This window comes from Pseudophryne corroboree, chromosome 2 (assembly GCF_028390025.1).
Source record: "Pseudophryne corroboree isolate aPseCor3 chromosome 2, aPseCor3.hap2, whole genome shotgun sequence".
Lineage (NCBI taxonomy): Eukaryota > Metazoa > Chordata > Amphibia > Anura > Myobatrachidae > Pseudophryne > Pseudophryne corroboree.
The window spans coordinates 910,861,045-910,873,255 of NC_086445.1; the positions used below are offsets into that span (position 1 = coordinate 910,861,045).

General features: G+C 47.2%; 1 protein-coding gene across 3 annotated transcripts in view; it reads left to right on the top strand.

Moving 5' to 3' along the window:
• The window catches only part of WDR81 (WD repeat domain 81), a 200,902-nt gene that overhangs the window by 43,141 nt on the left and 145,550 nt on the right, over positions 1-12,211 (top strand). For all 3 annotated transcript variants that reach the window (XM_063956105.1, XM_063956106.1, XM_063956107.1), the window contains one exon: positions 10,741-10,848. In XM_063956105.1, coding sequence (XP_063812175.1) covers positions 10,741-10,848 — 108 coding nt within the window. The remainder of the gene's footprint in view (positions 1-10,740; positions 10,849-12,211) is intronic.

Sequence of the window (12,211 nt, forward strand, 5' to 3'; positions counted from 1 at the left end):
CGTGATCCTGGAGGAGTTTGGCTGAGAGAGCAATGCTGTCCAGCAACCATTCCTTGGACGGCGCTTTTATCAGGAGATCGTCCAGGTACGAAATAATGTTCACTCTCTGCCTGCAGAGTAGAAACATCATCTCTGCCATCACCTTGGTGAACACCCTCGGTGCCGTGGAGAGACCAAATGGCAGGGCCTGGAACTGGTAGTGACAGTCCTGCAGTGCAAACCTGAGATAAGCCCGATGAGGCGGCCAGATCGGAATGTGAAGGTACGCATCCTTGATATTCAGAGACACTAGGAATTCCCCCTCCTCGAGACCTGAGATCACCGCTCTCAGAGACTCCATCTTGAATTTGAATACTCGTAAGTACGGGTTCAAAGACTTGAGGTTCATGGCCCTCATTCCGAGTCGTTCGCTCTGTATTTTTCTTCGCATCGCAGCGTTTTTCTGCTTAGTACGCATGCGCAATGTTCGCACTGCGACTGCGCCAAGTAATTTTGCTATGAAGATAGTATTTTTACTCACGGCTTTTTCTTCGCTCCGGCGATCGTAGTGTGATTGACAGGAAATGGGTGTTACTGGGCGGAAACACGGCGTTTTATGGGCGTGTGGATAAAAACGCTACCGTTTCCGGAAAAAACGCGGGAGTGGCTGGAGAAACGGGGGAGTGTCTGGGCGAACGCTGGGTGTGTTTGTGACGTCAAACCAGGAACGACAAGCACTGAACTGATCGCAGATGCCGAGTAAGGTTGAAGCTACTCAGAAACTGCTAAGTAGTTTGTAATCGCAATATTGCGAATACATCGTTCGCAATTTTAAGAAGCTAAGATTCACTCCCAGTAGGCGGCGGCTTAGCGTGTGTAACTCTGCTAAAATCGCCTTGCAAGCGAACAACTCGGAATGAGGGCCCATAATTGGTCTTACCGAACTGTCCGGCTTTGGTACTACGAACAAGTTGGAATAGTACCCCTTGTTTAGTAGATGAGGTGGAACTGGAACAATGACCTGAGTCTGTACCAGTTTTTGGATGGCATGTAAAGTTATACTTGCCTTTTGTGAAACTGGCAAGCCTGATTTGAAGAATCTGTGAGGTGGTAGCTTTTGGAACTCCAGTCTGTAGCCCTGGGAAATAAGATCTATGACCCAGGGATCCTGGCACGAATTTGACCAGATCTGACTGAAGAATTGTACTTGGGCTCCCACCTGACAGCCTTCCAGGCATTACGGTTTACCGTCATGCTGAGGGCTGCAAGGAAGAAACCGTGCCTGAGCTCTGTTCCTGAGCACCTGCTGTTGCGCGTGGTTTACCTCTTACGCCGCTGGAAAACGTAGAAACACTTCTGGATTTACCCTTGAACTTGGCCGTCCGAAAGGACTGTAACTTAGAAGCTGAATAAGTGTTCTTGGTGAGGGTGGGGGGCTGCGGAAGGAAGATACGTAGACTTACCTGCAGTAGCTGTGGAGATCCATTTGTCTAATTCATCTGCAAACAAGGCCTCTCCTGTGAATGGTAGGCCTTCCACGCCTCTCCTGGAGTCCGCGTCAGCAGTCCACTGGCGTAGCCACAAGCCCCTGCATGCCGACGCTGCCATAGTGGTGGTGCGTACATTGAGTACGCCTATTTCCTTTATGGCTTCCACCATAAAGTTTGCAGAGTCCTGTATATGCTGCAGGAGTAAGACAACATCCCCCCTAGATAAGGAGTCTAACTCCTCAGTTAGTTTACCTGACCATTTAACAATGGCTTTAGTGATCCATGCACATGCAATAGTGGGTCTTTGGGCCACCCCAGCAGCTGTGTACAATGATTTGAGTGTAGTCTCAATTTTACGATCAGCTGTGTCTTTCAGGGAGGCTGCACCAGGAACAGGCAATATAATTTTACGTGACAGCCTAAAGACTGATGCGTCCACTATTGGTGGATTTTCCCATTTTTTTTTTTCCTGTCCTCCAGAGGAAAAGGAAAAGATGAGAGCAACATTTTAGGGATCTGAAACTTCTTATCACGATTACCCCATGGTTCTTCAAACAGGGTATTCAATTCCTTTGACACAGGAAAAGTAACTGAGGACTTCTTTTTTACATTAAAATAAGATTCCTCACACTCCTCTGACACCTTATCAGGAATATGCAGAACATCTCTGATAGCCTCTATAAGAGCCTCTATTCCCTGTGACAGAACTGTATTCCCCCGCTCTGAGTCCACCTCCCCTGCTCCATGTCTGACCTGTCAGCGTCAGACTGCAGAATATGGGCCAGAGATCGCTTTTGCGGACACATGGGAGGGGATTGAGACACTGTTTTGGTGATTGAGTCTCTGTTCATAAACTCATCCGCAGTCTGTTTTAAGTATTGCATCTTTCTCATTGCAGTGGTGGATCTTACGAATAGTTCCCTCGTGAGCTCAGTTTTCTGTCAGCGGGGAACGGGACCATTAACCTTTCAAGAGGTTGGGCTTTCCCTTCCCTAAGTCCCACGATGCAGGCAGGCTGGTGCAACCAGCCCTGCCTGAAAATAACAAACATATCAAATAAATGCAGATAACTCTTCAGGAGCTTCCTTCAGTGTGACCGGCTCCTCCGGGCACATTTTCTAAATGGAGTCTGGTAGGAGGGGCATAGAGGGAGGAGCCAGCCCACACTATCAAATTCTTAAAGTGCCCATGGCTCCTAGTGGACCTGTCTATACCCCATGGTACTAAATGGACCCCAGTATCCTCTAGGACGTAAGAGAAAAGTTGTTCTATCCGTAATAGCAACTCAAATGCTTGTTATCATTTCTGTGCTGCTAACACATACTGGCTAATATGCCTGAAGTGGATATGAGCAGAAACTATGGGGTAAATTAGAATTAGTCTAAACGCTAGTGCACGCTAGTTTTCTAAAAGGTTACTCTGCTAAATGCTTAGGTGGGCTTATAGGTTAATTCGGTAACAGTACATGTACTGTGACGTTCTCTTCTCCTTCAGCTTTCGGAGTTTACATCTAATGGAAAACTTCTTAAAAACTAATCACAGAGTTTATACTAGGAAACTACTAGACCTAAAATACAGGATTCCTAATATAAAAATGAAACCGTTAATAGATCTCGCAAAAAGCAGATACATCTTAAACTGGGCATACAATATACAATTATCTATCTGATGATGCTCCAGATCTGGCTGGTTGGAATGAAAATCTGGTAATGGATGAGAGCAAATGACAATTGAGTATTTGCTACTGAATACTGGAAAATAGACAAAACCTGTCCATGATTAAACCAATTTGTATGAACATCAGTTTTGTCCATTTTCCATTGTTTGGGAGCAAATAGTCGATTGTCATTTGCTCTCATCCATTGCCAGATTTTCACTTTAACCAGCCAGATCTGGCAGATAATTATATAGTGTATACCCATCTTTAGCATTCTGCTTTTTAAAAAAACAGGATAAATTCGGGCACGTTCTTGATCCGCACATTCCATGCTCAGCTGCCTTTTTTGAGTCTGGAATGGATAATATTAGTGAACAATATATCATGGTAAACCCTGCCAAGCAAATCAAAGTGAACCTTCCACTTAAAAAGTGAAAATAAGAATGCTTTTAGTAACTCTAGTTTACTAAAGTACACTTTCACTTCTGTAGTTTAAATGTTATTTTTACCTACAGGTTGACTATCCCATATCCAAAATGCTTGGGACCAGAAGTATTTTGAATATCGGATTTTTCCATATTTTGGAATATTTGCATACCATAATGAGATATGGCGATGGGACCTAAGTCTAAGTGTATCATTTACACCTTATACACACAGCCTGAAGGTGATTTTAGTCAATATTTTTAATAACTTTGTGCATTAAATAAAGTTTGTGTACATTCACACAATTCGTTTATGTTTCCTATACACCTTATACACGCAGACTGAAGGTAATTTAATACAATATTTTTAATAACTTTGTGTATTAAACGAAGTTTGTGTACATTGAGCCATCAGAAAACAAAGGTGTCACTATCTCACGCTCACCAAAAAATTCTGTATTTCGGAATATTCAGTATTTCTCTATCGTCCTAAGTGGATGCTGGGGTTCCTGAAAGGACCATGGGGGAATAGCGGCTCCGCAGGAGACAGGGCACAAAAGTAAAGCTTTTACAGGTCAGGTGGTGTGTACTGGCTCCTCCCCCTATGACCCTCCTCCAGACTCCAGTTAGATTTTTGTGCCCGGCCGAGAAGGGTGCAATTCTAGGTGGCTCTCATAAAGAGCTGCTTAGAGAGTTTAGCTTAGGTTTTTATTTTACAGTGATTCCTGCTGGCAACAGGATCACTGCAACGAGGGACAGAGGGGAGAAGAAGTGAACTCACCTGCGTGCAGGATGGATTGGCTTCTTGGCTACTGGACATGAAGCTCCAGAGGGACGATCACAGGTACAGCCTGGATGGTCACCGGAGCCACGCCGCCGGCCCCCTCACAGATGCTGAAGCAAGAAGAGGTCCAGAATCGGCGGCTGAAGACTCCTGCAGTCTTCTTAAGGTAGCGCACAGCACTGCAGCTGTGCGCCATTTTCCTCTCAGCACACTTCACACGGCAGTCACTGAGGGTGCAGGGCGCTGGGGGGGGGCGCCCTGGGAGGCAAATGAAAACCTTTAAAAAGGCTAAAAATACCTCACATATAGCCCCAGAGGCTATATGGAGATATTTACCCCTGCCTAAATGTACTAAATAGCGGGAGACGAGCCCGCCGAAAAAGGGGCGGGGCCTATCTCCTCAGCACACGGCGCCATTTTCTGTCACAGCTCCGCTGGTCAGGAAGGCTCCCAGGTCTCTCCCCTGCACTGCACTACAGAAACAGGGTATAACAGAGAGGGGGGGCAAAATAAATGGCAATATATTAATATAAAAACAGCTATAAGGGAGCACTTAATCATAAGGCTATCCCTGTCATATATAGCGCTTTTTGGTGTGTGCTGGCAGACTCTCCCTCTGTCTCCCCAAAGGGCTAGTGGGTCCTGTCTTCGTATAGAGCATTCCCTGTGTGTCTGCTGTGTGTCGGTACGTGTGTGTCGACATGTATGAGGACGTTATTGGTGTGGAGGCGGAGCAATTGCCAAATATGAGGATGTCACCTCCTAGGGGGTCGACACCAGAATGGATGCCTTTATTTGTGGAATTACGGGATAGCGTCAACTCGCTTAAGCAGTCGTTTGCCGACATGAGGCGGCCGGACACTCAATTAGTGCCTGTCCAGGCGCCTCAAATACCGTCAGGGGCTGTAAAACGCCCCTTGCCTCAGTCGGTCGACACAGACCCAGACACAGGCACTGATTCCGGTGGTGAAGGTGACGAATTAACCGTATTTTCCAGTAGGGCCACACGTTATATGATTTTGGCAATAAAGGAGATGTTACATTTAGCTGATACTACAGGTACCACTAAACAGGGTATTATGTGGGGTGTGAAAAAACTACCAGTAGTTTTTACCGAATCAGAAGAATTAAATGACGTGTGTGATGAAGCGTGGGGTGCCCCGATAAAAAAAAAAAAAAAAAAACTGCTAATTTCAAAGAAGTTATTGGCTTTATACCCTTTCCCGCCAGAGGTTAGGGAGCGCTGGGAAACACCTCCTAGGGTGGACAAAGCGCTAACACGCTTATCAAAACAAGTGGCGTTACCCTCTCCTGAGACGGCCGCACTTAAAGATCCATCAGATATGAGGATGGAAAATATCCAAAAAGGTATATACACACATGCAGGTGTTATACTACGACCAGATATTGCGACTGCCTGGATGTGCAGTGCTGGGGTAGTTTGGTCAGAGTCCCTGATCGAAAATATTGATACCCTGGACAGGGACAATATTTTACTGTCGTTAGAACAAATAAAGGATGCATTTCTTTATATGCGTGATGCACAGAGAGATATCTGCACACTGGCATCACGGGTAAGTGCTATGTCCATTTCGGCCAGAAGAGCTTTATGGACACGACAGTGGACAGGCGATGCGTAGAGGAGTTATTTGGGGTCGGTCTATCGGATTTGGTGGCCACGGCTACGGCCGGGAAATCCACCTTTCTACCTCAAGTCACTCCCCAACAGAAAAAGGCACCGACCTTTCAACCGCAGCCCTTTCGTTCCTTTAAAAATAAGAGAGCAAAGGGCTATTCATATCTGCCACGAGGCAGAGGACGAGGGAAGAGACAGCAACAGGCAGCTCCTTCCCAGGAACAGAAGCCCTCCCCGGCTTCTACAAAAGCCTCAGCATGACGCTGGGGCTTCGCAAGCGGACTCGGGGGCGGTAGGCGGTCGTCTCAAGAATTACAGCGCGCAGTGGGCTCACTCGCAGGTAAATCCCTGGATCCTGCAGATAATATCTCAGGGGTACAGGTTGAAATTAGAGACAGAGCCACCTCGCCGTTTCCTGAAGTCTGCTTTACCAACGTCCCCCTCAGAAAGGGAGACGGTTTTGGAAGCCATTCACAAGCTGTATTCTCAGCAGGTGATAGTCAAGGTACCTCTTCTACAACAAGGGAAGGGGTATTATTCCACTCTTTTTGTGGTACCGAAGCCGGATGGCTCGGTAAGGCCTATTCTAAATCTGAAGTCCTTGAACCTGTACATAAAGAAGTTCAAGTTCAAGATGGAGTCACTCAGAGCAGTGATAGCGAACCTGGAAGAAGGGGACTTTATGGTATCCTTGGACATCAAGGATGCGTATCTCCACGTTCCAATTACCCCTCACACCAGGGGTACCTCAGGTTCGTTGTACAAAACTGTCACTATCAGTTTCAGACGCTGCCGTTTGGTTTGTCCACGGCATCTCGGGTCTTTACAAAGGTAATGGCCGAGATAATATTTCTTCTTCGAAGAAAAGGCGTATTAATTATCCCATACTTGGACGATCTCCTAATAAGGGCAAGGTCCAGAGAACAGCTAGAGATGGGTTTAGCACTATCTCAAGAGGTGCTAAAGCAGCACGGATGGATTCTGAATATTCCAAAATCCCAATTAATGCCGACAACTCGTCTGCTGTTCCTGGGGATGATTCTGGACACAGTTCAGAAAAAGGTTTATCTTCCCGAAGAAAAAGCCAAGGAGTTATCTGACCTGGTCAGGAACCTCCTAAAACCAGGAAAGGTGTCTGTACATCAATGCACAAGAGTCCTGGGAAAAAATGGTAGCTTCTTACGAAGCAATCCCTTTCGGCAGATTCCATGCAAAGGGATCTGTTGGACAAATGGTCAGGGTCGCATCTTCAGATGCACCTGCGGATAACCCTGTCGCCGAGGACAAGGGTATCCCTTCTGTGGTGGTTGCAGGAGGCTCATCTATTGGAGGGCCGCAGATTCGGCATGCAGGATTGGATCCTGGTGACCACGGATGCCAGCCTGAGAGGCTGGGGAGCAGTCACACAGGGAAGAAATTTCCAGGGAGTGTGGTCGAGCCTGAAAAAGTCTCTTCACATAAGCATTCTGGAACTAAGAGCAATCTACAATGCTCTAAGCCAGGCGAAACCTCTGCTTCAAGGAAGACCGGTGTTGATCCAGTCGGACAACATCACGGCAGTCGCCCATGTAAACAGACAGGGCGGCACAAGAAGCAGGAGGGCAATGGCAGAAGCTGCCAGGATCCTTCGCTGGGCGGAGAATCACGTGATAGCACTGTCAGCAGTATTCATCCCGGGCGTGGACAACTGGGAAGCAGACTTCCTCAGCAGACACGACCTTCACCCGGGAGAGTGGGGACTTCATCCAGAAGTTTTCCACATGCTATTAAACCGTTGGGTAAAACCAATGGTGGACATGATGGCGTCTCGCCTCAACAAGACACTGGACAGGTATTGCGCCAGGTCAAGAGATCCGCAGGCAATAGCTGTGGACGCGCTGGTAACACATTGGGTGTACCAGTCGGTATAGGTGTTTCCTCCTCTGCCTCTCATACCAAAGGTTTTGAGGATTATACGGCAAAGAGGAGTAAGACTAGTGGCTCCGGATTGGCCAAGAAGGACTTGGTACCCGGAACTTCAAGAGATGGTCACGGACGATCCGTGGCCTCTACTTCTGAGAAGGGACCTGCTTCAGCAGGGTCCTTGTCTTTTTCAAGACTTACCGCGGCTGCGTTTGACGGCATGGCGTTTGAATGCCAGATCCTAAAAGGAAAAGGCATTCCAGAAGAAGTCATTCCTACCTTGATAAAGGCAAGGAAGGAAGTCACCGCGAAGCATTATCGCCGTATTTGGCGAAAATATGTTGCGTGGTGCGAGCAGCGGAGTGCTCCGATGGAGGAATTTCAACTGGGTCGTTTTCCTACATTTCCTGCAATCAGGATTGTCTATGGGTCTCAAATTGGGATCTATTAAGGTTCAAATTTCGGCCCTATCAATATTCTTCCAAAAAGAATTGGCCTCAGTCCCTGAGGTCCAGATTTTTATCAAAGGAGTACTGCATATACAGCCTCCTGTGGTGCCTAAGGTGGCACCGTGGGATCTAAATGTAGTTTTAGATTTCCTCAAATCCAATTGGTTTGAACCACTAAAGAATGTGGATTTGAAATATCTCACATGGAAAGTGACTATGTTACTGGCCCTGGCTTCGGCCGGGAGAGTATCTGAACTGGCGGCTTTGTCTTATAAAAGCCCTTATTTAATTTTCCATTCGACATAGGGCAGAGCTGCGGACGCGTCCGCATTTTCTCCCTAAGGTGGTATCAGCGTTTCACCTGAACCAGCCTCTTGTAGTGCCTGCGGCTACAGACGACTTGAAGGACTCCAAGTTGTTGGACGTTGTCAGAGCCTTAAAAATATACATTTAAAGGACGGCTGGAGTCAGAAAATCTGACTCGCTGTTTATACTGTATGCACCCAACAAGTTGGGTGCACCTGCTTCTAAGCAGTCGATTGCTCGTTGGATTTGTAACAAAATTCAACTTGTACATTCTGTGGCAGGCCTGCCACAGCCTAAATCTGTTAAGGCCCATTCCGCAAGGAAGGTGGGCTCATCTTGGGCGGCTGCCCGAGGGGTCTCGGCATTACAACTCTGCCGAGCAGCTACGTGGTCAGGGGAGAACACGTTTGTAAATTTTTACAAATTTGATACCCTGGCAAAGGAGGACCTGGAGTTCTCTCATTCGGTGCTGCAGAGTCATCCGCACTCTCCCGCCCGTTTGGGAGCTTTGGTATAATCCCCATGGTCCTTTCAGGAACCCCAGCATCCACTTAGGACGATAGAGAAAATAAGAATTTACTTACCGATAATTCTATTTCTCTGAGTCCGTAGTGGATGCTGGGCGCCCATCCCAAGTGCGGATTATCTGCAATACTTGTACATAGTTATTGTTAACTAATTCGGGTTATTGTTTAGGAAGCCATCTTTCAGAGGCTCCTCTGTTATCATACTGTTAACTGGGTTTAGATCACAAGTTGTACGGTGTGATTGGTGTGGCTGGTATGAGTCTTACCCGGGATTCAAAATCCTCCCTTATTGTGTACGCTCGTCCGGGCACAGTACCTAACTGGAGTCTGGAGGAGGGTCATAGGGGGAGGAGCCAGTACACACCACCTGACCTGTAAAAGCTTTACTTTTGTGCCCTGTCTCCTGCGGAGCCGCTATTCCCCCATGGTCCTTTCAGGAACCCCAGCATCCACTACGGACTCCGAGAAATAGAATTATCGGTAAGTAAATTCTTATTTTCAGAATATTTGGATATGGGATACCTGTATTTTCTAAATTTCACATTTATTCCACTGAATGCCCTGTTGAATGTGCATTTGCCTTGTGGGTATTGAATATTCCCTCCTCGGGTTCAGTATGAAATGCCAGCTACCAAGATCCCGGCAGTCATAATACTGACTCTGGGACCGACAGGGGTGAGTGTGGGCTGTTTCCCCTCTCCCATACCCCTCTGTTCTCGCAGCGTAACCCTAACTTTCACCCTTAGTGCCTGACCCTAAATAACCCCCTGGGATGCCTAACTTTAACCCTCTCCTCACAGCCTAACCCCTATCTGGCACCTAAACCTAAGCCCCCTCCGCTGGCTATACGGTTGGGATGCCGACTGTCGGGATTCCGGTGTTTGTCTCCTGGCCCTTTCAGAGTTCTGGTGTCGGTATTCCGGCGTCTGTATTTCAGCTGCCGGATCCTGACAGCTGGCATTTTGACCGCATCCCCCTGCCTCCTGGGGCGGGGATGCATTATTGGGCTGGGGTATAATCAATACGAGCACAATAAAGACAGCCATCAATTTGAGTGGTTAGTTACCCACACAACTAGAAACTTGGCCATGATTATTTTACTACGGTGTGTACAGATCATATTCACAGTATTAAATAAGGACTCCATACTCTATAATTAAAACCTCAGACATGCACAGTGGCCACTTCCGGGGGAGATTCTGTGGGAACTGTCTGTCAGCTACGATCCGTCTTCAGATGGCGGTAGCTGCGGGGGACAATATCGGGAATGCTGGGGAGTAGAAAGAGTAGGGAGAGGAGAAAAGAGAGAGAAAGAAGATGACCCAGGCAGCGCTAAGTACAACTTCCAGTAAGCTTATAAAACTGTATTATCAAATGGGGTGAAAAATCACTATACTGCTCCTCTCACACTTGAGCTGATTTTATCTAGTGCTTGGTTGTTTGTCTCATAGCCCTGTCCTGAAGCTAAGGCTGTGCGACACTACGGAGGGCAGCGTGGCTGCATGATGTGCAATTCTTATTTCGATTTATTGAAGCATATTTTGTGTACATTGTGTGTTCATAAATGATGGTGTTTGTTTTGCAGATACTGCCTGTAAGATGGTCAGGTGGCTCTCGGCCAAGCTAGGCCCAACTGTGACCTCCCGCTGTATTGCAAGGAATCTGCTGAGGTTGCTGGTGTCCTGTTATGTTGGTAATTGTTTGTGTCTTGTCTTGAGGAATGTCTGGGCAATGAAGCTGAAGGTTTTTGACAGACTAGAAACTATTATTATTATTTTCGCTGATTTGTAATTTGTTGCAGTGCTCTGCAGCACGAGATGTGGGGGGAAAAATAGGATTTTAATACCTATCGGTAAATCCTTTTCTCTTAGTCAGTAGAGGATGCTGGGGTCACCATTAGAACCATGGGGTATAGACGGGATCCGCAGGAGACATGGACACTTTAAGACTTTGAAAGGATGTGAACTGGCTCCTCCCTCTATGCCCCTCCTCCAGACTCCAGTTATAGGAACTGTGCCCAGGGAGACTGACATTTCGAGGAAAGGATTTATTGTTAAACTAAGGTGAGATTCATACCAGCTCACACCTCAAGCATGCCGCACAACATGGCATTTAACAGAACACAAGCCAACGGCATGACCAATAACAGCAACATGCTGACAATAAACGTAACACAACATGTGTGTAACCACAACTAATAACTGCAGATACAGTACGCACTGGGACGGGCGCCCAGCATCCTCTACAGACTAAGAGAAAAGGATTTACCGGTAGGTATTAAAATCCTATTTTCTCATATGTCCTAGAGGATGCTGGGGTCACCATTAGAACCATGGGGTTATACCAAAGCTCTAGAACGGGCGGGAGAGTGCGGATGACTCTGCAGCACCCATAGACCAAATTTGAGGTCATCATCGGCCAAGGTATCAAACTTGTAAAACTTAGCAAAAGTGTTTGATCTCGACCAAGTAGCTGCTCGACAAAGCTGTAACGCTGAGACGCCCCGGGCAGCCGCTCAGGACGAGCCCACCTGTCTAGTAGAATGGGCCTTCATCGAGTTCGGTAACGGCAATCCTGCCGTGGAACGAGCACGCTGAATCGTACCGCAGATCCAGCGCGCAATGGTCTGCTTGGAAGCAGGACACCCAATCTTGTTGGGAGCATACAGGACAAACAGAGCCTCTGTTCTCCTAATCTGAGCCGTTCTGGCGACATAAATCCTCAAAGCTCTTACCACATCCAGAGACTTTGACTCAGCGAAGGCGTCAGTAGCCACAGGCACCACAATAGGTTGGTTCATGTGGAAAGAGGAAACCACCTTCGGCAGAAATTGCTGACGTGTCCTCAGTTCAGCTCTATCCTCATGGAAGATCAAATAAGGGCTCTTGTGAGACAAGCCCTCTAACTCAGACACCCGCCTTGCAGATGCCAAGGCCAACAGGATGACCACTTTCCAAGTGAGGAATTTCAACGCCACCTTCTGTAAATGTTCAAACCAATGTGATTGAAGGAACTGCAACACCCCATTAAGATTGAAGGTTGGATGTGCAACACGC